This window comes from Penicillium taxi (genome assembly GCF_028828555.1).
Source record: "Penicillium taxi strain IBT 34144 chromosome Unknown utg000003l_segment0_segment0, whole genome shotgun sequence".
NCBI lineage: Eukaryota > Fungi > Ascomycota > Eurotiomycetes > Eurotiales > Aspergillaceae > Penicillium > Penicillium taxi.
Genome location: NW_026643205.1, coordinates 1,208,916 through 1,236,363, shown reverse-complemented (window position 1 = coordinate 1,236,363; position 27,448 = coordinate 1,208,916). Strand labels below are relative to the sequence as shown.

The following is a 27,448-nucleotide window of genomic DNA, read 5'->3' as shown; positions in this document are numbered from 1 at the left end:
GATACCTAGGATCTAGCTCTCTCTCTCTCTGGCTTGGCGATTTTGCCAAGTAGCAGCACGTTTGTTCCTCCAAAATGTCTTGCAAATTTTATTACTTATATGGAGAAGGTAACAGTATCTCGGTGGTTATATCGGCCTACACTTCACCCACTCTATTTCTTCTCCAACTCTCATCTTTCTGTTCTGCTTCAACCTCCCGAAATCCATTAAGCTCACAAAATATGACCTTGAGACCAGTTCAATTTTAATCTATACGGAGTTCACTATGATGAAGGAACCATTCAAATCAAAGTGGCACTTTCCACGACACATTTTCCACCCACACCAAACGCCAACTCGGAAGTCAGCCTACGCAAGGTTGATAAAAAGAGTCTGCATTCTTCACTTCGCTGAAATGAGGATTGTTGCAAAAGAGTCCAGGCTTGAAGCGAAGACTCAAAGGCAGTTAAGGATGCCCCGGAAGACCTTTTGCTATCGATGTTTGATGCTCTGAGTCAATTGGCCCCATATGAAGTTGAGGAAAAAGACCGCAGGTATTTCCACTGACCCAAAAAAATAGGGACATTAGAAATTTTAGCCTCTTCGGTACTCACTAGATCTTTGAATCCGGTTTTTGGCAGGTACTCTAGCGTCGATCGAGATTATGGGGCATCTCTTCATGAGTCCAAGGTCTCCTCTCACCACTAATATCCACCCATAATCCAAGCACCAGTATGGCAAACCAATTCGGCCACATTTATGTCCCCAGCAGCTCACGGACATATATCGCCTTATCCAGGAGTGGTTGCACTCTACCTAGCCAGCTCCTTCGCAGGATCTGAAGTTATGTTCAGTGAATGATCAATAAATGTTTCCCTGGTACCCTGATACCTTGAACACTCTTTTTAATTTTCTTCTAGGTGGTTCAGCTTCGAGTATCTGGTTTATTCGTCGCGCCTGTGGATTGAATTAGCGATACTAAGCTGAGATATCATGGATAATTACGGAGTACACGCTGGCCAATTATGAGATCACTTTCCAGTGTACAACAATGCTAACGACAAGTCAGATCATATTCGGAGACGTGAGGAACCCTCATATTCCCAAATCATGCCTAGAGAGTCCTGAGTGAAACAAACCACCGGCTTACCCCAATTCAACCTACAAATCAGATGAACAAACTCACACAAAACCAGACCTCTGTTAGAATATTTTTTTGCGCGCAGTATGCATCTGGGCAGTTGAGAAGTGCCTGACAGCCTTAATATCAGCGCCTTAGTTTCATTATTTATTAGGGCTGTCTTAAGTTTCGTTAACCACTCTGCCTAGTTAGTAGCAGGGACTATCTGTCCGAAGATTGCTCTCAAGACTAAAATCCAGAACTTGGTTCTTAGCCTTTATGTCAAAGGGGCACGCTACTGCCCTTGACTGGATGACAATGTCATTTTTTACCTTTCAAATTTCCCTGTTAGCGACTATATGAGGCTGATTAAAGGCTCGTTCTTTTCAAAAATCGAGACATATTAATCTAGTAATCTTAGACAAATGATGCGATGCAGTTCCTTTTGCCATCAGAACAGCTGGTCTGGAAAAATCATCTGTTATCAAGAATGCACAGCAGCATGGAAGCGATGGCTGGAACGTTTTGCGGCAAAATCAACATCACCAAAACTGCCTCGGCACATTATTACTAATTGAGCAAAGGAGCTCAGCTACAAGATTTTATTATTAAAAGAAAAAGATCTGTAGGGATGGTAACGGATTGACGGATTGACGGATTTGAGATCCGTACCACCCCTCATATTTGCTGGGATATGTCTTTCTTCTGCGGAAGTATGTACCGATTAGTTGGAGTTATAACCTTTTTGTAGAATATTCAGGGCCACAATACTCTCCCATGAGATGGAACAGGCTCTTTACAGCCAACAACAGCAGGCGTAAGATACAACCTAGAAATCTACCTACAGTAACATGCCCTGTGATGACTAGATGGATCAAAGTCTGCACGTACAACTATGCACCCACCTAAATGACCCTAAAAGTTTATCACTTCCTAAACTACTACCTAGGCATCATACACATCCCTTTGCTGAACGTCCCATTACCATCAGTTACGGCTTTTTCGCTCAAGGACAAAGAAAGTAAACCGCGATGTGTATATCTCGATGAAGTGAACAGTCGGAAAGGGCCTATTCGAGGTCGCTCTTGGCTGACAAGCTCTGCGAGGGGCTGCTTGACGACTCCGAGTTTGACGGCTACTGGGTCTGGATTGCGCAGATGGGGTTGCGGAGATAGAGCGCATGGTGGAGATGTGTGGAGATGTGAAGGGTGCCCAGAGGCCAATATGACCAACCTGAGACCCTTCATCCGATACTCCTTTGACGGTCAAATAACTGAAACTCCGATTTGAATCCTTTTTCACTTCCACCATCGTCAGGACTTGAAAATTCAAGTCCACTCTGGATTCTTCTAATGTTGACAACGGCATCCTGCAAAATGGATGCATATGAAACCGACTTGATCGAGCAGCTCGACATGTAGCCAGTTTATTGAAGGCAAATATCCAAAGTTATGATGCAAAGAAACATTCAATTAGGAAAAAATAATACCAACCCCATCATAACATTTCATGTGCACTTTGTCGACTGGCTAGTGTATCTCAATCCGATAAGTATCTGATGGAGACAGACGGCTAGGCTACTTTGGTAGAATCTGCAGAGAAAATATGTAGGAACTACATGATACAAAGAAACTATTCTCCGGCTATGCAGATGGAATCGTTGTTGTTCTGAACCTGTCTGTTATGAATAATGGAACTTTTCTCACTGACGAGGGCATTTCTCTGCTGTTTGTTCGGGCCTTTCGACTCCAGCAGCACGACGCTGGTAAGATTCTGTGGTGTCAGCCGGAGAATGAAGAAGAACAAATAAGACTATCTATCTAGTCTAAAAAAGATATGCGAGAAAGCCCAGCATAATGTCGTTTACTTTGTGCCTTAGCGGGATTGTTGCCTCAGGCCTTCAGGTACTGGCAAACTATGTAGGTAGAAGGCAGCTTAATATTGGATCACCCAGCTTCAAACAACTACCTGGGGGATCTTGTTTCAGCTTGGATGAAAGTTCTCCATATTTGTCTATCTAATCTTGAATAATCCCCCGTCAATACTCTTATAGTGATCCTCATATCATTTCCATCAAAACGAACATCTTTAATTTCAAGTGATTTGAATCAACCATTTTACCTGGGTACCTTAAAACTACAATAATTAAATATTGAATCAGAATCCAGATCCAAAAGATGTGGACTCGAGGCCACAAGCTATAATCTGTGTAGATTTGCTGAGTTGTTCAAAACTAATTAAACATGTACTACATGTTCCACCATGTATGACACATGAACTCAACATTTGAAGCCATTTGAGTCTAGATATGCTAATTGGCTAAGAGTCGCTTAAAATGATCAAATTTAAATCATAAGACGAGTGATACAGTCTGTACAACCCAAAGTTCCGGCCATTTTATGCTCCAGGGCTTCCACATTTCCGCATCCGGAAAACTCGACAAACCCATGCGACGTCGCCATGACATGATATCCTTATAATACCTTTTGATTTCTCTTCTCACTACTTCTCTTTTGGCTGGTCTTCTCTTCATATTAATTCTTTTTCCTTTTTCTTTTGTGTTTATTGCTTCTTTGCTATTAATTGCTATCAATTCTTTCTGTAGCTCCAAATCTCCACCCCCAGACCCCATGTTCTAGACTACCTTCTTTTCCTGAGTGATCACCATATTTATTCTCATAATGTCAAGTCATGGTCGCAATGCCAGGGCCAGGTCTTCTTCACCTACAACGCAAACAATTTTGTGGCTTGGCTGTCTTGTTTTCGTCCTCACCGTCATCGAAACATACTCCCACTTCACTGCACACCCTGACGTATCATTTATTCGCTGGATCTGTCACCAAGATCACAAAAATCATAGAGTTATTCGACCGGGACAGTATCGTGAGACTACGAGCCATCAATATGCTGTGAACAATCCAGATGACAACATAGAGGACGAGGACGAGGACTATGGAATGGGCACCGAGCATGATGAAAGGTATTTGATCAACATAAATCTCTATACCAGCTGGCTAAGAATTAACTTTCGGTTTTTAGAGATCCATTATTCTACATGGGTGGAACATTGACTCTCACCAGCACTCATTCCACTGACCTAGACCACCCTCACCCCATTCCCTCCATCTATGACCCGTATCCGGCATACAATAGTAAAGAATGGAGAAAAAAGAATCATGGGGACTTCAAAGCTTGCTTAGGGCCGCGTGGTCGTGACTTGGACCGCATATCTTCTGAAGACATGATGCTCGTCTATAAAGGGAAGCAGGATGGATTCCCATCACCTAAAATCGGATCATATGAAGCTATGGATCTAGATGGTGATGTCTGCGCAGACAAATACTCTCGTTTTGGCGCGTATGGCTTTGACGAAGACGAGACAGAGGAGATTCCGGGCTTTACTCGTCCGCCAATGGTTAGCTGGTACGATGTTGATTGGCACAAGTTGCAATCTCAATGCTTCGAGAGAAATATCAATCGCTACGCGCCTAGTAGCTTGACGGAGCAGTCATATCAGCAGCCACTCTCTTTTGAACTGAGAGAGCCACCGAAGAAGATGGACGGCTCGGATACTGCTTCTTCTCTAAAGCCATATCATCCGCGATCTGCGCTCTTGATTCGTACTTGGCATGAAATGCTCTGGACTAAGAACCATCGGGAATATCTACGGGCGCTGATCATGGAGCTTTCTCTGCATTCTGGTGCTGAGTATGAGGTCTTCATCCTGGTTCACGTGAAGGATGATGAGCTCCCGATGTTTTCGGATCCGAAAACAGTGGCTCAGCTTAAGAAGTCGATTCCTCAGGAATTTAGAAACATGGCTGTCTTCTTCAACAATAAGCTGTTGGAGGCATGGTATCCTAAAATTCCGGAACATACGTAAGATTTGGGTTGTATTCCATTGGAAAATGACAGACACACTGACCTCTTCCTCTAGTCCAATCTATCAACATCACCAGCCTCTGCAAATCTTCGCCCAACTATATCCCAACTTCGAGTATTATTGGCAATTGGAAATGGATGGTCGCCACACAGGCCATACCTATCACTTCCTCGATAAAGCCATATCCTTCGCACGAGACCAACCTCGAAAGTACCTATGGGAGCGTAACGCCTACTTCTACGTTCCAGGTGCACACGGTCCCTGGGAAAACTTCACACAGATGGTGGACGAAGAGCTGAAAGACAAGTCCAACTCAACAGTATGGGGCCCCATTGGAGGCACTGGAATCCGCCCCCAGGGCCCCGAAGCACCAGTATCACCCGACAGTGACAATTACACCTGGGGAGTAGGAGAGGAAGCAGATTTCATAACCTTCCTCCCAATTTTCAATCCAAAAGACACGCAGTGGACCTTTCCTGACATGGTTTGGAACTTCAGGAATGGCCTTGACACACCCCGCCGCGCAGCAGTTATCACCATGGGCCGGTATTCTCGCCGACTGCTCGATCTAATCCACCAAGCGCAAGCCACGCGTGGACTGGGCCTCGTGTCAGAGATGACAGGCGCCTCGTGGGCGCTGTATCACGGACTTAAGGCTGTGCATGTGCCGCATCCCATCTACGCAGATGGAAAATGGACACCGCGTGAGCTAGCTAGGATTTACAATCGCGGCGAAGCAGATAATATCAATGGGGGCGACGACAGCATTTGGAACTGGGATCATTTGTACGATCATATCATGTATCGGCTGTCCTACATGTTTACGACTCATACCGCCGAGGACCTTTACAGGAGGTGGATGGGGTACCGGACTGCAGCAGGTGAAGGAGGGAAGACTGTGAGTTTCCCTTTTAATTATTCTCCCTGTTCCACAAATAATGCTTCGTGGTGAGGGGACGCTTTCGGAGTATACTTGCTAACCTTTGCCTTCTAGTCCTCTGAACTTCGGTATGGGCGACATTGTTTCCCGTCTATGTTCCTTCATACGGTCAAGAATGCTGAGATGGGTATTGTAGGTAATAGCAAGGCTGTGCCTTGAATTATGGGAAATGATTTTATTCTATTTTTGATGTTTTGTTATGATTGAATATCATAATGACAGTTTTAGCTAGTGATTGCAATATTTCAAGATTTCTTCCTGTGCCCACTTCGTACAGCATACCTTGATAAATTAATTCAATATCTGCTTTCTACCAGTACATTCATATCTAACTATCAATGGTTACTAGGTAGCATGGGATGACTAGAGAAATGCCCTCCCGAGGTCTGGTTTCAGAGATCCACAACGACTAGTACTCAAAAATCTCACTAGGTCTAAGTTCCGTGAAGCCCACTTAATTATCTCGTGCTTTTACGGGCAGACGGAAGTAGGTCAAACGAGTGGTATTTTACCTAGGAAATTGTGCAAAAAAATGTATTAGTAAGGACGTATCGAACGCTATCAATACATGTAGTATAAAAACCTCTTGTATGCGTGGTGCGCACAAGGGCATAGTCATGAGTTTATGACCCATTTTGAAAGAATTCATTAAACCCCGGGAAAAGGTGAGCTCTGGTATCCGATGCTTGAATCAATGAGCCCTTGTAAATTGCTTTTTTCTTCTTCTCGGATTCACGACAGTTGAAAGGTCGAAAGGTCGAGAGGAAATGATAGTCAAGCAATCAGGTTAAGGAAGGATATGGTTGTAGAATAGGTAGGATTGGTGGATCATAGAACTTGAAAGTATGGGCACGCTTCAATAATCTCCTCATCGCCATTCGCAAAGTCCCATCCCACAATGCGTGGATCCACACTGGCGCAAATGATTTTGCGCGAGTCAAATTGAACTTTGAAAACCCTTGACGCTGATAGTGAAGATTGAAGGCGATGATGACCGCGAACCTGACGACCGGGAGCGATTTGAGGTGCTGGTGTAAGTACAGCGACGTTATTGGGATTGATATTGGGATCGATATTGGCGTTATTGGCGTCAGATGCGGCTAGGACCTGCGCGGCTTGTAATTGCTCAGCTTGCGTTGATACAACAGTTCGTGCTGCATCGCTGAGATTGTCACGGGCAGCACTATTCACGGCATCTGGCTGTCTAAGTCGATAGCTCTCTACCCACCCATTGGGGCCTTTGTGCCAGACTATAACTGTTTCATCGTATGAGCCAGATACGATGCGACTCCACTCATTACTTCCACCACCGGGAGGAAGCTTTGCTCCGAGAGCAGGAAGATCCAGAGGATTTTGAGATCCGGCCGTGTTGGTGTAATGACCGGCACGTCGCATGGCCCTGGGGCCCATACCTACAGGAACACCATCCTGCTGCGCCTTCCAGAATGCACTCTCAATTTTCGATACCTCGTGGCGAAATTTCTCATCGGCCCCTGGTGGGTCACCGTACCCAGCTTGGACTGTACGGACAAGATTATTGTGGCCTTTAAGAACTGCCACTTCCACTCCAGTGATATGATCGAAGATCCGGACTGTGTTGTCATTGCTTCCGCTGATGATACGGCGGCCATCAAACTCAACACATGCAATACCTTTTGTATGGTGGCCCATCAAGGTTTTTTTGCAGGTACCATTACGAATATTCCAGACTTTGATCGTACGATCGCCTGATGCAGTGACGATCTCATCTCCACGAAGTTCCATGGCATTGATCGCGGCATTATGCCCTTGAATGATCATTAGAAGCGAATAGGGCTTCAAAGGCTTGAATTCCTCATGGAATAGTCGGGACTGGAGAATATCAGGTTCCATACCATCCAGGTCGATAATGTAATGTGGAAAAACAGCTGGTGTGCCGCGGGATATGCGCGGGTAGTTCTCATCGGTCACCGCAAGCTCTCGTCGATTCCAAACTTTGACCATTCTGTCTTTGGAACAAGTGACAAGGTAGCGATTATCAAATTTAAGGTTAAGTACCGAGTCGGTATGGGCATTGCAGATTTGGTGGAGCTTCTCTCCAGTAGAAAACTTCCACATTATCACGGACTGGTCACTGCTACCGGAGATGATGATGTCTTCTTCGGGGCTGGGATCAAATTGGAGGCACAGTACTGATCTCTCATGTCCAATGAGCGGGCGGTGCCATAGACGTTTGGTCTCCAAGTCCCAGACGCGCACTGTCTTGTCGCGACTACCACTGACCAGCCACTTTCCTTCGAACTGAATCGCATATACGCATTCGCCGTGAGCCTCTTCCGGGTGTGAGGGGTGAGGAAGCTGGAAATTGGTATGTCTACCATGATGCCAATTGGCTTCGAGGCGACGACGCTGCTTATAAAGATGAACCCAGTTGATTTTTGGACTACCGTCCGGGGCGCACGTCACAAGTGAAGACCGTAGTGGTGGGTATAATACGGATGAAAGGTGGGAGGCAGGCTTCGAAGGACTGAGGCCGAGCTCATCAACTTCTACTCCAACTTGGTCGTCCACATCAACCATTTCCTCCTCATTATCAGATTCTGCACGACCTTCGCCATTAGCTTCAGGATCACTTGAGTCTCGCCATGACGAAGGTACGCGTTTCTTATGCTGTGGCTCTTCTAGATCTATCTCTGGGTGTCGAGGGCGTGCCTTGCGCGGCCACACCGCCCCAGCATTTTCCTGTTCAAAAGTCCGAATTGCTTGGATGTCCGCTTTCCATCCTTCATTAACAAAACATCCCCTGAAAATACTCGAGCTAAGTATTCGATGGCGCCATGAGCGCGACGCGAGCGAGGCATCCAGAAGTGTGCGTGGTTCAAGGTAGGAGAATATTTGGTCGGTCAGTTCCGTAGGTAGCCTCAAAACGGGGTCCATATGGAGCAGCGGATTAATTCTTTCTACAACGCATGCAAGGGCTGGAGTAGATAGCGAGCGTAGCAATTCGTATGCAATTTCTAGTGGAATTAGCAGAGAATCCAAAGGGAGTCACTAGTACAATTTTGGGATATCGCACCAGCTTTTTCTTTCTCGCTCAGGTTAGTCAGCCAGTCAGGAAGGGTCATGGCATCAGACACTAGTTCCTTATCTATCTGGCTCTGAGTCTCATCTGAATAGCCTTCGTCCAGCTTGAATGACGATGAAAGTGATGACACAGGGAAGTCGGCAGTACTTGGCTGCAGCGGCAGATGTGGAGGTACAAAGCATTCTGGCATCATCTCCCGATCCATTGTAGGGGAACAAATAGCTGCGAATGGAGGGCACGTGAAATTGCCACTATACCATCCAGTTTGAGGTAATATATGCGCAATATGGAGCTCCTGTTGTAGTTTCTGAGTTGGAACGAGCCTCCTACGTTTGCTAGAGCAAATCTAGAATCTGTGATGCATGTCACGTCACGTCACTTTTGAAGGAGAAAGGATCCACAGAAAAGTGATTGATTTGATCCACAAGAGAACAAGATATGGGTAAGCTAGAGATTATAAAGAATCTACTGAGTGTTATTTCCAAGAACTGAATCAAGGAGAACACATAGATTCTTCATAGTTGCAATAGAATGAGGAATTAATCAACCAAAGACATCACGGATGCTTGGTCGAAGTGATCGCCTTGGCATTCAGGCGGTAAGGCCTCGGGAAAACAGTTTTACCGTTGCTGCGTAATGTTTGGTCTGTTTGGATTAGTTAGTTAGTTCCACTGTGGACTTGTAACATCTTTCATATCTCAGCAACCAATCAGCACTAGGTTACCGACTCAATCCAAGGCTGGAAACCCAGCTCATAGTCCACTGGAAAAGGATAGACGATATGCACGCTAGGCATCGGAGATATCAATAGTGATTGCCGAAGCCTACGCATCATAACGCATGAGCTTATCAGATCAGTGGGTTGATTAGTCCAGTGGTGACATTGGAAAGTAGCCCCGTCAGTTCAACTGGAGATTCAGGATTTATGGGATATTCATCTCCAGCAGCACCCCAGCGGAGTGAGAGTTCCAATCAACTTGTATCGTGGTGATGCGCCCAAACGATCATATTGAAAAGATTTTAGCGTTTCTGGTGTCCAGATTTCAAATTGCCATCATATGGTAGTTTACCTAGGTACACTGATTGACAGTACTGTGATAATCTGAGATAACATAACTACCTTTTAGGACACCACCTGGGTATATGCTGTTTCATCATGCTACAACAATATTTCAAGGTTTCAAGGTTGAAAATTGGGCCTTGCTGTCTCAACTGCCGCTTGGGCACTCAGCCCATTGGAGTCAGGCCCAGGCGAGCTGCTCAGTTGTCATAGAGTGGTAAGTCAAAGTGTACAGTCATAATCTGACTCAGAATTGAAGTCTAAAGATATTTTGCTCACGAGATGGACAGAAAGCGTAATTGCTCGTATAGTATAACATAACCTTAGGCTTAATGTTATAACTACTTGATATACACTAGACGTATCATGTGACTAAAAATCGAGATCCCATCCTAACTTTTGAACTAAATATTGCATATGTCTCTTTATTTATTTTTTAAACAAATGCATATTGCATTACTCTGTAATCTTCAGAATAATTTGCATATCTAGCTCTGGAGTTTCACGGACCAAGGTACGTGAACCGGTATGAAACATGGAGATGAACGAGTGCGGAGTACTTAACCTCCCAAACCCTAAGTACATGATTTTGCTATGAAAATTGAAGAAATTAACTCCTGATAAATTCTGATGAATTTTTAGAGGTTCTTTACTCTTATAATATAACTCAAATCACTATCAGCAGCTTTACCTCAAATCAAAACCGTTAACATGCAAACTGGTAGTAAAAGATGATGTCTCTGTCTCAGGTTAATACACGGACTCGTGCCCCTCTCCACATCCCACCCGATGGAACACGCGCTAAGCCCTAACAGGGAACCTAGTAGCCCCTTTGATAAATCCATGTATTCTTGCCATATACTATGTGCTATAGTAAGTGAGAGATCAGGAAACAGTCTTGCTGGGGAGATGGAAGATCTTATCTGCAAGAACTTGTTAAAGGCTGCAGCTTAAACTCTTCGTATATGACCTTGAAGATTCTAAGGATAGTATTGTTGATCACGTGATATAATCAAATGGCGGAAAACCTCGAGATTACTCCGTACTTGTCGCCCTTAACTTTCTTTACATTGCCCTGCAGCGTTAAGTTACCCGCCCAGTATTTCTTGTCCCATAGATTGGGTCACGTTGGCTGCTGGATTTGAGATCTCTTGTTTTTTTTTTCCTTGAACCGTGAACGGGCCCTCTTATCACACCATCGAATAAAAGATAAAGTGGCGGCACGGTCTAGATATTCTGCCGGCTGATATCCTTGACTCCCCCTCCCTACCACAACCGCATATCCACTCTCGACAACCAACGTTGCGACACAGGTGAAACCATATCCCCGAGATTTTGAAAACACCCTCGATATTGTCCTGCGCGAAGCCTTGTCCATATCGTCTTGTCGTGGGAAATCGATGATCGGCAATTCTATCATCTCGACGCTCGTCGCCCCCTATACCTGATATTATATACATACCCTAGTCTGCTGTGCGGATATTAACTGAGCCTGGCTGGTCTAACTCACACATACCGGATTAATGATTGCGACCGCAAACATGAGTGGTGCCCCAGTCGCTGAGGACAACATCATCAACCGGCGCGGCGGAGAGTCGATCTACCAAAGTTGCGTCAACTTGAAGAGGCGACTTTCTGAGGTCCCCACATTCGAGCCCTTCCTGCAAGAGATGGACGAAGAAGATCACGCCAATGGAAATACAGACCCGGTATCTTCTTTGTGGAACTGCCTTCGAAATGGATACCCGCTTTTGAGCATCTACAATGCGTCCGGTCCGGACGAGGAATTGATACTCGACCCGGCCAAGGTGCCTGAAGCAAAACGACCGAAAGCTGCGACCTTTAAGTTTTTGCAGGCCTGCCTGCAAGATCTAGCCTTCCCTCAACAAGACTGTTTCTTAATCACTGACTTGTACGGCGAAAGCACAACTGGTTTCATCAAAGTGATCAAGATGGTGAATCGCGTGGTGGATATTCTCGAAATGCAAGGCCAGCTCAAACGGTCTTCGCAAGCATCTCAGGATGCACCTATACAAGGAACCGTGAAGCTCACCAAGCGACAACATATTCTCAAGGAGCTACTAGAAACGGAGCGCGACTATGTTCACCATTTACAAAATCTCCAGGCGCTCAAAAAGGAACTGGAAGAGACTGGTGCTCTGACTGGCGATGCGAGCCACCAGATATTTTTGAATCTCAATAACCTATTGGATTTTGCTCAACGCTTTTTGATTCGCATGGAGCAACACTATGCTTTGCCAGAGGAGGAACAAAATTGGGGAATTCTATTCTCCTCTCATGAAGATGCCTTTAAGCAGTACGAGCCATTCATCGCAAATCAGATGCGTTGCGACGAAGTTTGCATGCGAGAGTGGGATAAGATCAAGGTGGCACCGCGCCATTTGGACCTTCAGCAGATGGTTGCGCAGCCGAAAACTCTCAACGGCTTCTTTGTCAAGCCTTTCCAGCGATTGACAAGGTATCCACTCATGCTGTCGGTAAGTCAAGAAGTCAAGTCCTTAATTCTTCTCTCTTGTGGAATATCAACTCACATCTTTCTCTTCCATAGGAACTACGAAAACAATCAGAAGATCCGGAAATTACAGCCGACATTACCCATGCGATCGATACCATTCAGTCTTTGCTCGATGGAGCCAACGAAGCGATCCACAGAGAACACCTGCAGGCGGCAGTTATAGATCTGTCAGAGCGAGTGGAGGATTGGAAAACCCTCAAAATGGATACATTTGGTGACTTGCTTCGCTTTGGCACTTTCGCAGTGGTTAAAGGAGACAGTGGCAAGGACAACGAAAGAGAGGTTTGTCTTAATATCCATTGTTGGAAGGAAAGCTTGGAGATCATTTATTAACTTGGATTGTTCGCTTAGTATCACATTTTCTTGTTCGAGCGCATCCTTTTGTGTTGCAAGGATATAAATCCTAACAAACAAAAAACCAAGCTTATGATGTCTAAAGATAAGAATCCAGTCACAGGGAAAGGAAAAGCTCGCCTCCAATTAAAGGGCCGAATCTATATGGCCAACGTCACAGATATTGTCTGCCTTCAGAAACCAGGTAGGTGTTCCAGCCTCGCCCACGATGACATGTTTCTAACTACAGGCATACAGGAATGTATCGGATCCAAATTTTCTGGAAGGGCGATCCAGGAGTCGTGGACAATTTCATAATTCGCTACCAAAATGAACCCACTATGCGCTCTTGGTACAAAGATATCGACCAGCAACGAAATATTCAATCAGAAAAACGCACCCTCCGGCATACTGTTACATCTGACAGTGAATTCATGTACTTGGAGGGCATGGCCCACATGCCCAACCTATATCAGCAAGAGTACGATACGGATGGAACGCCCAATGACTACTCGGAATTCACCATGAGCCGCAATCCATCCAGCACCAGCTTGAGGACTCGATCAGCCACCGGAGGCAGTACTGGTTCTGTTCCCCATGCCAACGGCCGGCCGCGCTACCCGAACGATCCGTCTCTCTCTCTGCATACTCAACTCTCAGCCGCCGACGCCATGTCACCTGGCGATCGGAACATGAATTCCTACTTCTCGCCAGCCACGGAATTAGCCCCCTCCACCCGCTCCAGCTCTCAATCTACCAACTTTTCATTCGGCCGCCAAAACACCAACTCGACAACCCCAACAAACCCTTGGGATGAGAACAATCGTTACACTGCCCCGGCAGCGTCTTCGTCTCGCGAACGCGTCGCATCGCGGGATGGCACTACAGGATACTTTCCCATCCAATCTAACGGAAGGAATTCTGCACAGCGTCCCTCTCTTTCTTCATTGCCGGGTCAAGGACCCAACGGTACCCAGCGGATGCGCTCAGCCAGTAGTCCTGATATCCATAATCACATCAATGCTTCCCCCGAGTCTCGTCGATACATGGGAGTGCACACGATGCAGACTGTTGATAATGTTCCGGTTCCACCAATCCCCGCACATATGGCCAATATGAAGGCACCGGTCAGTCGAAGCCAGAATAACTCTCCCACAAGTAACCAACTTCCCCTCCGAATGCAACCGCATCATGTCCCCACCCAGTTCGCTGAGCCAGAGTATAATGGTTCTCGTAATTCGGGGCAGCTATCCGAGCACGCCACTTCTCCATTGACTGGCGAGCCTGATGATGATCCGTACATGCCAACTCAGCTGAAGGCCAAGGTCAACTTTGACGACAACTATGTGACGCTGGTGATTGCGACCAACATTCTGTTCCGCTCGTTGATAGATCGTGTTGATGCGAAGCTGGCCCGGTTTACAACTCGTTCTATTGGCAATAAGACTGTCCGCCTGCGTTACTGCGACGAAGACGGAGACTTTATCACCATTGATAGCGACGAGGCGGTTCAGCTTGCTTTCTTGGAGTGGCGTGAGCAGAACCGCGACTCGCTTGCCAAGGGCTTAGTGGGCGAAATTGTGCTATACTGTCAAGTTGTGGACTAGACTTGCGGATTATCCTACCTCCATTTTGTCTCTGTCTCATCTCTAGCGACCCTTCTGAGCCTCCCCTGACATGGAGCTCCTTGTAAAGTCATGCTGTGCTTCCACCACCCCCATATCATTTCCCATCCCCATCCCCATTTCCATCCTCATTTCGATCCCCATTCCCAATTCCCCCTCATGTGTCTTGTCACCCCCATCATTTCCCAACTGGCTTGGCTTGGGTTGAACTGCCACTGGGCAAATGACCTCTGTTCCCATTTTGATTTGTCCCTTCCCGATATCTATGTTCTGACGTGTTCGGGCTTTGGCGTTTCAGCGAGGGCGTCTGCATATGCATAAGTTTGAACGTGGCATGAAGGGTATTGAAATCACGGAGAGAAATCTCCTGGATGACTTTCTGCTTCACGACCCGTTCCCTCGGTTTAATCCTTGGCGGGAACGCATGAACTTTTATTGATCTATACATGTTCCTTGTGGAGCAAATCTACATGATGTACGCATAATTTTGGAATTTGTACTTTTTTCTGCGACTTTTGCTCTAGATCTTGCCGATCGGGATGCCGCCTCGGCAATCTCGGGTCAATCCTTCTGGGCCGAAGTAGAAAGCGATTCTACTCCGAAAGTAGATATGTAGTGTAGTAGCTGGACCTTTAGTCTCCCCCTGTAAGTCAACTTAGAAATGAGGTATTAATTTGGGTGCCCGATGAAGATGAAACTGGTGCCCCAAAGCCTTGTAAAAGACAAGTATTCGGCGGAGGATTAGACCTCGGTGGTTTCGTCAAATCGTTGGTCAAGTACAGCCCACTTGCCCACTACATCCACCACATCACATCCACTATCATATACGCCCAAGTAGTCCAGCCCTTTCTTATAGAGTGCAAGGATATTTCTGCCCCCATCTCCTCTCCTTTCCCTTAAATTCATCTCTATTCTCCTCTTAGACGTACCAAGCAGACTAGTTTGTATACACTACGCCAAAAAATGTCGTTCTCCGGAAGAAGGCTGAGTTTACTTAAACCCACCAACCGTCGTTTCTCCCTTGGCAAAGACCTATCTGAGAATGGTGAGCATATACAGCTGCATACTGCATCTTGAAATTCTGCAAGCTTAAATCTAACAATTAAGCTACACAGAGCAACGCTCCGAGACCCATCGCCAGTTCCGTACTGCTCATGAAGGTCACCGCCCCCACGCTGGCCTCGATGCCACTCGAGTTTCCACCGGTGTTGTTTGGTGCACAGAGCGAGCCTCTGAGCATGGCTTTTCTGAAGACCCTTCTAGCTGGGCCAATCTAGGCCAGGGTGCTCCCGAAGCCGACGATGAGATCGAGGGCAGCTTCCCCCGCCCCACTTCCATCCCCATCACTTCTGCTGCCCGTGAATACGGTCCGACCGCCGGTATCAAGCCTCTGCGCACAGCCGTCGCAGATCTTTACAATGAGAACTACCGCCAAGGGAAAGAGAGCCAGTATACATGGGAAAACGTCTGCATTGTCCCCGGTGGACGTGCAGGTTTGATCCGTATTGCTGCCATTCTGGGCAACTCATATTTGTCCTTCCCTATTCCCGACTACTCTGCATATTCAGAGATGTTGACTCTGTTCAAGAACGTACGTTTTAAGTTAAAAAGCGAGGCTGAATGCGCTGTATACTAACTTCTACATAGATTGCTCCCATTCCTATTCCTCTCTCCGAGGAAGACAGCTACCACATCCATCCTAACAAGATTGCTGAGGAAATCGCCCGTGGTACTCAGGTGCTTCTGACTTCCAACCCCCGTAACCCCACTGGAGACTTCGTGGGCAAAGAGAAGATGGCCGAGATCCAGGACATTGCCCGCGACCGCGCTACTCTCATCATGGACGAGTTCTACGGTGGTTACAACTACACCACCGACTGCGACGGAACCACAATCAGTGCAGCTGAGAATGTGATTGACGTCAACCAAGATGACGTCCTCCTGATCGACGGTCTGACCAAGCGTTTCCGTCTACCAGGCTGGCGTATCGCCTGGATTGTCGGGCCCAAGGAATTTGTCGACGCACTCGGCTCAGCCGGTTCATATCTAGACGGAGGAGCGAACGTACCATTCCAAGAAGCTGCGATCCCGATGCTGGAGCCATCGCTAGTGCGCCAAGAGATGAAAGCGCTGCAGGTACACTTCCGCGAGAAGCGCGACTACGTTCTGAAGCGTCTGCACGATATCGGTTTCCGGGTGCGAGATGTACCGCAGGCGACCTTCTACATCTGGCTCGACTTGACGTCGATTCATCCACCGCTGCCAGCTGAGGCGAACATCTCGGACGGACTGAACTTCTTCAATGCGCTGCTGACTGAAAAGGTCATTGTTGTGCCTGGTATCTTCTTCGATTTGAACCCGTCTAAGCGTCGTGACCTGTTTGATAGTCCCTGCCACCACTTCGTGCGTCTAAGCTATGGTCCTAAGATGGAGGTGCTGAAGATGGGTCTGGATGGTATCGAGCGTGTCATCAAGCGTGCTCGTGAGATGACTCCGAAGTGGGAGGATGAGGTCGCCGTTCAGGATGATTAGACATAGTATTTAGCATTTATGAGACGTGTCAACGACTTTGCTATAATTGAGAGCATATGTGAACTTAAGTATTCGATGATGTCAATCGTCTGCACTTTCCGAAAATAGTTTAGTGCCTTGTATTTCCAATACAGAGCACAAACCGTGGAATGAAACCGCCTTGGGATATTTCCACAAGGTTTGGCGCGAAGTATAAGACCCAGCGCTGATGATATCCACCGAATCCACAATATTTGCCGAAAGAGTTCGATTGACATGTCAGTTCCTCACTGGAACATCCATGAACGTATTGAACGTACGGAGTACTCCGTCGCCATCCTTGATTCCAAGAGTTGGTAATTATTCTACAGGTAGTTGAGTCCCTTATTACCCAGGTACCTACGCTAACTACACTAGTCGTGATCTGTTGTTATTACAGCTGTATTGTTACTATCAACATTACCTAAGTTTCTCACCTGGAGGTAATTCGAGATATTGATATTGGATGTAGAGTTAACGGAGTTCGCGGCTCATGTCCTGCCTGAACTGGTAAAGATCTAAGTCTTATATTGAACTTATTCTAGGGCAACAGACATTCCACTAAAGCTTGTTTTTGTAGAGTTTTGTTAGTTTTTTCTATATTGGAATAAACCATATCTACTCTGTAGGTAGCTACTATCTTGACATGTCAGGCCCGGGTGAATCTAACTGCTGGGATACAATCCAGCGATTCAGGACAATACACATCCGTTACATCTCCACTGTTCGGAGTTTTCTGTAGTTCTAAACGAGATCAAAAGACCCACTTGTGACCTTCCAAGGTTGGAAGTCGAGAGGAGAGCGTTCGCCGCTTTTACCAAGTAGAACTGGGCATACTTCACCTACTACGATAGACTATATACGTCCATTGCAAGACCATGAATATTTTTCAACATGCGAGAGAAATACTGTTGGTAAATCGACTCGATTGATTAAAAAGCTATCTCGTCACCAAACCGCCGCGAATAAATCAGGGTTTGACGCGATAAATATTACAGGGCATTCTCTCGACGACTTCAATGTTTGGGTATAGGACTTTGGAAAGTCTACTTGTCTGTCTGAAAGTGCAATCTCACATAGGCACTGAATCTATTTCACGTTTTAGGTAAAGCAAGTTTCAGATAAAAGGAACTGAGGGAGATGGCCCTGGCTTTTATTGTGCAGATTTGGGAGCAGATATACCAGAGAACCTTTTACGTGAACTCTCTCCAGCTGTCGAATGCTATTTGAACATGCCTTCCGTTCTTGGGTCAAGCGCATGTTTTAGTCCAAACTTCATCATTAAGCAAACTAGTACGTTACTCGATCTCTCAGATGAGACCCTGTCCAGAGTTTCTATAGTCGATTACTTAATATTAGTGACGGTTCGTGAACTACCAGCTTCAAACTCTGACCCGGGTAATGATGAAGCTGTAGTCTGCTGGGATAGCGATGTGGAGGATCAGGCCCCACCTGTTGTGAGGAAGAGCGGGATTGCTGAGCCAGGGAGATGTCGGGTGTAGTTGCGGGGCAGAGGAGGGCGAACTGCTGGCTCAATATTCATCACCAGGCAGATAATCCATGTATTTTCCAATCCATGACAGTCCGATAAGTCTCAGCACAATTCTTGATTTTGGTTGAAATCCGTCCCAATACCACTGTTTGTGGCAACGGCCTTCCTCAACAGTGATGAAATATCACACAAATCAATGAATGTCTCATCTCACAAAAGACTCGTCACTTCAGCATGCAGCCAGCCACCATCGGAGAGCTGATTCCGGTGCTCCCGAATCTCCATTCAATCACCATCTGCCTGTGCTGTGTTGCCATTGTTAAGGATATTTTCAAGATACTGGCTAACGATGAAATCAGATATGGATCTGTTAGTACCTTCGGGTCTTCAACCGTGTTCTCGAGTCTTGCATTTATTCTGAGCATTGCCCTTAGGCTTAGCCATCTTGAAGACTAGATGTCCTCTCAATGGGTTCACAGGAAGCCGTTTTCATGGAGTGGACATTCTCTCCCTCTTGTGGTCATTGTTGCTTAATTCTGTAAGCTCCAGTCAAGCTGAGATGGTCCACAAATATCAGAAATTACTTTGAAATGACTTCCTCATTGGCTATAGACCATTAACCAGGTCACGGGCGGCATCGTCACCATTATCATCAGTCTCAAAACATCTAGGTGTGGAGGATGAAGAAAAAGAGAGGGCCTCAGTCTTAAAGGGTTTACACCCCTGGAGCTGGATAAAAAATCTAGAAAGTGAATGCAGATATTTCATTTCCAATCTGGAAGGTTGAACTTTTCGTCTGACTTCACTTTCACCTTCACCTTCACCTTCTCTCGTCAAGAATCGAAGCTGCATGAACTAAGTGGGGCTAATCGGCTATTCTTGGATAGCACTTGATAAGGTAACGTGACGATACCAGTATCATCATCACGTGATATAGCCCATTCCCCCCATTGTAAGCTGAAAACTCGGTGAGCTGATGGAAACCCTCGTAAGGCGCCAGCTGAAATAGGAAAATGCCCGGCAAAGGAAATTTGGTAGAGCTACCTAGGTGTCTGTATATAGCAGATTTCCTTTCCACGGTGGGGCTTTCCTAAAACAGCAACCGCCGCTTTAATGAGGACGCTCAGAGTCAAGCTCAGTGAGTAAATTTCAGTCCGGGCTCAGGCTCAGTAAGCTGCTCAGGCCTCATCACGTGACAGATCACTGAGGCCCAATGAACGCTCAGTGACTACTCAGTGAGCATGATTGGCTGCTCCCTGCTTACTCAGAGATCGATCAGTGCCATCTATTGAGCACTCAGTCTTTTCTCACGCTACACCGAAAGAGGACTAGTGGAAACAAGGTTACAGAGGTGTTTAAATCTTTCCCTCCACATAAACACAAGATGACGCAAAAATGTGAATGGGTCCATATCGTTGATCATGAAGAGGGTAGGGGAAATTTTGCTCACTCGGAGAGACCCAGGCATAACCAGGCGTATATAAGTTGAAATAAAACCCCTCTCTGAAGCATCATCATAACTACTTTTCATTCTCTCATTCATACACTTATCTTGATTTCTCTTGCCGGCACTTTTCTAGCAAGTCACCCATGGGCCAAAGACAATATCATGGTCAACGAGACCATATCGCAAAAGAGAAACGCTACGAACGATTGCAGGAAAGTGGCTATGTTTTCGGAGTGCATGCAAATGATGATGCGATTCGTGGTAAAGATAAGAGACTGGCCAAGACTAAAAGGACATACCAGCAACATGTAAAGCTATGGAAAGAGTATGCTGCCACTAATTTTAGATGCGAATGATAAGTGGATAAAAACTGACCTGCTGCTAGATTCCTCGAAAAAAATGGTAAAGGAAGCCATGAACAGGAGGACCACAAAACCAATGTCCCTGATCACATACTCATCAAAGAGTTTATTCGCTGGTACATTCATTCCACGCGCGGAAGGATCAGTGAAAATAGACGACCAGTCATGAAATCAGTTCTGTCATTTGCGGAGCGGTTTTTTGGTGGCCTCGAAGAAGACATGCAGATTAGCATTGTGCTGGAAGATCGAAGTGAGATATTCAATGTGAGCTTATATTTCTATGTCTTATTCCTTTCAGTAACACAAGCCCACACTAATTTCAAACCAGTGGATCAAGAGGTCACTGACGGGAGAAGGAACCATTGAAAACATCGAGTCTCCCAACCATAGTTTTACCAGAAAAGATTTCATCAGGACTGTCTCATCCCTATGGCAGATAGACCACCGTCACTTCATGCCGGGATTACTTAAAGTTGTCATTCTTCTGGCTCTTCAATTATATCTCTTCACTAGAGCAAGAATTGGAGCCTTCATACCTGCTCATGAGGATAAATTAGAAAGAGGCCTTCGATATAAGGTGAGAACAGTTCAAAGATGATTTGTTTCTCATTAATTCTTTTCACAGGATATTGATCTAGTTTTGTTCCCGTGCTCTACAGCACCTTGGAAGGTAGAATGGAGAGTCAATCAAGTATGGCTCAAAAACAACCATGACCCAAACTATACAGTGTAAGCTTATCCTTTTGAACATTACCCAAATTTGAGAGTTCACATGCCAATTTTTTAGATTTAGGATTGGGATCCGTGACACCAAGAGGCCGCAGTTTGCATCCGGCTATATTCTTTTGGCTCTCGCACTTGAGCACGGTGCTCTTTTTGGCATAGACAATGTAGAGGATCTGTCCGAGTATGATCTTTCAAAGGGGCCGATTCCATTACGCTGGAAAGACGAATATCTAGGAAAGCCTGTTCTTAGAAATGTTACAGCTGGTGGGCCTCAAGATATACCGCTAGCCAAGGACGCATTTGGCAGATGCCTGCGTGAAATATTAACTGCTGCTGGTTATAGCAAGAGACCCAAAGTTCACGATATTCGAAAGAACCTTGGAAAGATGATTGAAGGTAAGAATGAAAGAATTAAAATCTGGTTCGTCATCAACTCTCTAACATTTGGCAAAGGAAAACATGGATCAGCGTTGGTTTCACAGATATATGGCCACAAAGGGCCAGGAACATACCCTAAAGACTATTTGCAGCATTGCTCTTCCATTGACATAGTTTCAGCTGTTTTAGATGAGCAAGACGAATCTGATCATATTGAGTATTTTCAAGGATTTGAAAGGTTTTATGAACCTGGACTGCCAGGCGAGCTACCGGCGGAAATTGAGCAAATCATTTTGGACAAGCCAGAGCTATTGGAGATCAGAAGCCGGATCGAGAAGCTTGGATTGCAGGACCTCGACAAGGAGTCTAGATCTGTGGAGAGATTGCGCTATAAAAAGGCCTTGATTCGATACCGCCTTCTCGAGTTGAAAGAATATCAGACCCGCTGGGTCCGAGAGAGAAGAGACCAAAGAATCCTCAACAGAGGAAAAGGAGACCCGGTGCTTATTGAGAATGACATTTGCACATAAGCTCAAGCATTGATTATGCCCGAAACTGCCCGCATAGCGTCATTGATGTCTTGCACTAAAGAGCTTTCTTTTGACGAGATGCTTCTTTTTGTACAAGACCTTAAAACTCACTATTCTCGTGATTTTGATGTTGTCTATCTGCCTAACGAAAGGCCTTTTCAAGGTCTCTGCCCCACAAGAGGTTGTCAACAGAAGATTGAAAGGTGAGAACCCCGTTACTATAACGATACAGGATATTCTGACTTTATCAGTCTGAAAAAATCTGAAAGAAGTGCTCATATTCATGAGTATGTTCGGCATGAGATAGCCATGAAAAACAAAGTCTCGGACATAGAAGTGTGCTATTATTACGAGTGCATGAAATGGCTCCTTTTAGATCAATGGCGAGATCATTGTAAGACGCATCTCTAGTTCTGGAAAACCCAGCACTGTGAAGTTATCATATATCGTCACACAGTCATTCGTCCTGGCTACTGCCCCTTTTGCTTATGGAACACAGATCTTCTCGTAGAAGATCGGTTACAATGCTGGCTGCAAAGTGGTAATCTAAGGCGGCACATTAAAGAACAGCATTTTTCGGGAAACCAGTGTCCTAAAAAAGGGCATGCTTGTGGCTGCAGTCAAACCTTTCAAAATCAGCGAGACCTTCGACATCATTTGCATGATATACACGGTTTGAATAAAGCCATATGGCTAAACCCAATGGCCCCGAGAAAGACAAAGCGCACTTGTCAGGTGAAAGCGCAGGCACATTCGACAGAGGAAGAGAAGCATTGCCCCAAGAAACTCCGCTTTCATCCATATTCGCCTCCGCGTTCCGAGTTTAAGCATATGCTCTCAAATGAAAAAAATATGCCGATCCAGACATTGCATTCGTTCATTGAGCAAAATTCCGAGCAGACTCCTTGCTTACGTTTCAGTGAAGATTCAAATGAAAGCAGAAACATTAAACTCGTCGCTCCTTGCTTGTCCGCGATAACTTCTTCACTCCGCTCTCTGCCAACAACTTCCTGCCTTGATGTTATTGATCCTCAGATTCTCAAGCCCATAAAATCTGGAACTCAGGATGAATATCAGTATTACGACCAAGCACCTTTTCAGCTGGACGTTTCAAATTGCCATAAAGATGAACTTAAGAGAAATAAGGAGAACCTGAATGACACAGCGCAACTGAACTCTCTTATCCCAAGCTTCATCACTCTATCTAGCGAGAAGTTTTCGGATACAAATACGAATGCGGAGCCAGATACTATTCTAGAAACGGATAATATCGTCATCTTCGACAACAATGCAGCAAACAATAAGCATGAGCAATCTCAGCTGCAGGGAGACCTCGGCAATAAGAAATCATTTGATGATCAAGCCGCTATCAGTGTTATTAGCGGGCCGCTCACGAGAGCTAAGAGAAGAGCACAGCTGTCGATTAAAAACGTGGATAACCCGGGTACTATCAAGCTCCGTCACAAACTAACCGCAAAGGAAAAACGAAAGCTTCTTCAGCTCAAGGACCAGAGCTTAAACTCAAGAGAGATTATAGCACATTTTGAGGATATAAAACCAGCTGCTTTGCATCAGGCTTGGAGGGAGATGCAGGTCCCTCAGCGATGCACTAGATCACAAACTAATCGGATGTGCCATCGTCGCAGTGTTCGTTGACTGAATTTTCTTTAATCGAATACTAAACAGTAATTTTTAATATACCTACTGCTTGATTTCATTCCACACGATATCAATTATAATGTATTCCTAGGCTCCATCGAGTGTCTGATTCAATTTGTTTAATTAGATATAAGAATCCGTTATCAATCAAAAAGCAGAGTCTTACCAGTGTTACCACTTGAAATTCCATCAGCGTGAGATAGTTACTTTCATATCTAATTATTCCATTTGTTGTTGGTCGGAATCGAAGTGGTTGAAGGAAGCATTAGGAAAGAAGCATGACTAATGCAACTCGTGGCTGTTTCCATGAAAACCTATTACGACAGCCTTGTCACAGTATTTTAAACAATTACATTACAGTTACAACGTACGCACAGCCACACCTGAAATTAAATACCCAATGCTGTATTCGCAAGCCTATTCTGCTTACTAAGCACTATCCGCAACTGAAATATTGCGGATTTCCGCAAATTCGCAAATCATATAATATATCATGTGATATATTAAAATCGTTTGTCACAGTATCTGTGTCATGTGCACACCCGACTCGTTTTTTACGAGTCGGGTGTGCTTCACCGGTTCTGCCAATTTCACCGGTTCTGCCAATTTAAAATATTATTTTACTCTCTCTCTATTAATTCTGCTTTAAATACAATTCTGCTGCATCTGTTTAAAATATAGTATATCCCTTTCCATCGCCTCCAATATTTGGCCATTTCCCCCTGAATTGGCTCCTGAATCTGCTCCTGAACCTGCTCCTGAACCTGCTCTTGAACCTGCTCCTCGGCCTGTTTTTGAGCTTTTAGAGCTTCTTGGGCCTGTTTTTGTAATTTTTTTTTCTAGTTGTAACTCCTCCTTGGTTTTCCTGATTTTCACAAAGCGTTTTATATGGTGTAGGTTTAATACACCAGTCTGCTGGAGGGGTGGTTGGTTAAGCTGTCGTTTGGTTTTAGAGCGCCGAATTGGTTCTTGCGCAACCCTAATATTCTCAACCGTAATCTTAAGATTTCGATACTCTTCTTGGATCAATTGGGAATGGCGAGTAAGATATTTAAGACCCCTTTAAACCCTTAGTTTGAGGAGGTCTATATCAATATGCTTGATAATCTTCTCTTGGTTCATCTGAAGTCTAGACATGTGCATGGGTTGGGTATGGGTCAAAATTCATACCCATACCCAACCCATCAGGGGTAAGGTAAACCCATACCCATACCCAACCCAACCCACGTGGGTATGGGTTGGGTATGGGTCCCATATGGGTATTTTTGATGCCTTAATGCCTGATTTTCGCCTCAACCTAAACTAAATTAGGGTAATTAGTGCCTTAGTGCCTAATTTTTGCCTCAATCTAGTACTAACTAGGTGACAAATATCACGTGAAATAAAAGTCTTGGCAAAAAGATGGGTTTATGGGCTGGGTGTGGGTTTTACTTCAAACCCATACCCAACCCATATGGGTTTTGGGTAAAATTTCTGACCCATACCCAACCCAATGAACATGTCTATACGGGCATTGATGTTACTAAAACAGGATTTCATGAAAGGGAACTTTAAAGGACTCGACATCAAAGAGATCCAGGCATCCTTTAATGAAGATGATCCAGAGACAGATCTAGAAGATTAGTTTGGTAGATAGTGAACGAATGAAATTTTCCTATGTTTAACATATGTTTTTACTATAGTCTCCACTTTTAAAAAATATATATATGCCTAGATGATTTCAACCACTATAGATATTTCACCAAGAACTTTCTTAATCCTATTGTAATGGCCGGCCGGCGACCACAGCGTCAGTTTGTCGAGATTCCTTATGACCCCCGAAGAGTTTTTTATGAAGGACTTTCTATTAATCATTTCAATAATCGCCTTATTGTTCATCATGGCGCACCAGCACAACAACCTCGAGTTAGGGTTGGGTATTCTGTTGGCCCAATAACCAACCCAAATCCTGGCTGGCATTGTCCACAAGTCCCGGGAATGCCTGCTCCTAAAAATCCTCCACTTGCAGAAGATATTCAACGAGCTATGGAGGCTGTACCATATCTAGGCCCTCCAAACCCTCCGCTTCGCTGGAACAAAGAGAACTGGATGGTCTGTCCTATTCGAGAGTATGCAGATCAACCGGTTTGCGGGCTTTGGTTTGTTGATCAGCCCTCAATGCGACGCCATTTTCGTCAATGCCATCCTGGTTGTTTCTTAAATCCAACCAAGTCAAAAAAAACCGACGAGGAGAAGCTTTATGGTATCGCTACAATTAAGCATTGTGTGCTATACGGTGACTGGAAAAGAATGGATTTTATAAATGAACCTGGCCGGGGAGCGGTCACATCGCTTATTGGTTACTGTCGATCAACTACGTTGAAAGGACAGGGTTCACACGTTGCACTATATACACTGGAAAAGGGTATGGTTCGTCCTAGATTCTTAGTATATACGTTGTGCAAAGTGGTGTGAAATGTGTTCGATTCATGTAGCTACTTGAGTTCCTAATATAGTTGTTCCCCCGTGACTCGGGGGTCTGTTTGTTCCGTTCCGGGTTTATGGTATTGCATGATTGCAATATCCATGTTCCGACACTGGAGCAACTTTAAAATCTCGAGTCGCTATATACATGGATCGATAAAATAAATGAATGTGGATAGGTGCACGATATGCCCCCGAGTGCCCTGCATATTGTATCTGTTGGGTGGCCGATTTTTGTTGAAGAATCAGCCTTTGTGCGGGGTAAAGAAAGTGGTGAGTGGGAAAAAAAATAATAAAAAGTGGACAACACGAAAGTGGGCTTTTCCTAGAGAAGCCAGTCTCCATTTCGTCTTCTATCCGTGGTCCTCTCTGGCGGCATTTTACTGATCCCCTGAGATCAGAATGGCAAATGGTATTCTGTTGCCTTATTCATGATAACGGCGGCGTTCGCAGGTTGAGCCGTTGCTAATTCCCGGAAAAAGGATAATATGGCGGACTGCCACATGGTGTACCCTCCTTCTGAGGATTCCAGTCTGCATAAGGTGTTCGGGAAGCGAATCGGATGCGGTAGGAGTCTGATTTGGGCGTTGTGCTTTTCCCGCTGGACGGCTATGTATTCCCTGATGAGCTTTGGGTCATATTTCTTGTCCGTTTCGATCCCCGATTCCGTCGAGTGGATTGTGATTAGCTGTCGGAATGCCATCATCAGGTTGCCAGCTGCCGCCTGGGCTGCTTCGGGTGCGGTTTCTGCCCAGGTGAACGCTGCGTTGGTTGCTCCCGGTGTGCCAAATGGTGCCGATAGTCCTTGACTCGCATGTGTTGCGGCAGGGTCTGCATTTCTGGCGTAGTCCATAAGTGTGTGGAATGTCCAGCTATCGTATTGGATTCCGAACAGTGGTGGGTGACATGTGGCTTTGCTAGCCCCTCTGCATCGGTTGCATTTCTTGCTGGCTATGGTATCGAAAAGGCAGTTGAACGTGGGAAATGTTTCTCCTTCCCAGTTTGTGTTTTCGTGTCCAATGCATCCAATACACGTCATGAACTTTGGCTGTTCTGGTATCGCCCGTGGGGTTGTCGGCGATAATACTATGGCGGGTTCCGCTGGCACTGCTGGTGCTCCTGGGGCTGGGGCTGGGTCTGCTGCTGGAGCTGGACCTGCCGCTAGACCTGCCACTGGACCTGCAGCTTTCGCTCTTTTAGGTCCTCTTGCTCCCTTTCCTTTTGCTTTCGTCACCCTTCCGGCCATCGATCGGGTGGTTTGTAGTGGCTTCTGGGGGTGGCGTTCTTGTGGGAAAAGGAAG

General features: G+C 45.5%; 6 protein-coding genes across 6 annotated transcripts; 5 read left to right on the top strand and 1 right to left on the bottom strand.

Moving 5' to 3' along the window:
• Positions 1–3,780: 3,780 nt before the first annotated feature.
• N7495_003932 (DUF3405 domain-containing protein) lies at positions 3,781–6,081 on the top strand (the record flags this gene model as incomplete). Its single annotated transcript, XM_057206583.1, has 4 exons — positions 3,781–4,079; positions 4,139–4,978; positions 5,037–5,880; positions 5,977–6,081. 4 exons carry the CDS (start codon positions 3,781–3,783, stop codon positions 6,079–6,081), a joined length of 2,088 nt encoding a protein of 695 aa, XP_057064263.1.
• A 669-nt stretch (positions 6,082–6,750) lies between these two features.
• Positions 6,751–9,191, bottom strand: N7495_003931 (F-box and WD domain protein; the record flags this gene model as incomplete). Its single annotated transcript, XM_057206582.1, has 2 exons — positions 6,751–8,918; positions 8,978–9,191. 2 exons carry the CDS (start codon positions 9,189–9,191, stop codon positions 6,751–6,753), a joined length of 2,382 nt encoding a protein of 793 aa, XP_057064262.1.
• Positions 9,192–11,569: 2,378 nt separating this feature from the next.
• N7495_003930 (Rho family guanine nucleotide exchange factor CDC24) lies at positions 11,570–14,522 on the top strand (the record flags this gene model as incomplete). The annotated part of the gene is made up of 4 exons (XM_057206581.1): positions 11,570–12,544; positions 12,616–12,864; positions 12,934–13,120; positions 13,174–14,522. 4 exons carry the CDS (start codon positions 11,570–11,572, stop codon positions 14,520–14,522), a joined length of 2,760 nt encoding a protein of 919 aa, XP_057064261.1.
• A 981-nt stretch (positions 14,523–15,503) lies between these two features.
• N7495_003929 (pyridoxal phosphate-dependent aminotransferase) lies at positions 15,504–17,072 on the top strand (the record flags this gene model as incomplete). Its single annotated transcript, XM_057206580.1, has 3 exons — positions 15,504–15,585; positions 15,656–16,131; positions 16,188–17,072. The coding sequence occupies 3 exons, from the start codon at positions 15,504–15,506 to the stop codon at positions 17,070–17,072; spliced, it is 1,443 nt and encodes a 480-aa protein (XP_057064260.1).
• A 1,250-nt stretch (positions 17,073–18,322) lies between these two features.
• N7495_003928 (uncharacterized protein) lies at positions 18,323–19,038 on the top strand (the record flags this gene model as incomplete). The annotated part of the gene is made up of 2 exons (XM_057206579.1): positions 18,323–18,586; positions 18,802–19,038. The coding sequence occupies 2 exons, from the start codon at positions 18,323–18,325 to the stop codon at positions 19,036–19,038; spliced, it is 501 nt and encodes a 166-aa protein (XP_057064259.1).
• A 3,689-nt stretch (positions 19,039–22,727) lies between these two features.
• On the top strand, positions 22,728–23,681 carry N7495_003927 (uncharacterized protein; the record flags this gene model as incomplete). The annotated part of the gene is made up of 1 exon (XM_057206578.1): positions 22,728–23,681. The coding sequence occupies one exon, from the start codon at positions 22,728–22,730 to the stop codon at positions 23,679–23,681; it is 954 nt and encodes a 317-aa protein (XP_057064258.1).
• Positions 23,682–27,448: the final 3,767 nt, after the last annotated feature.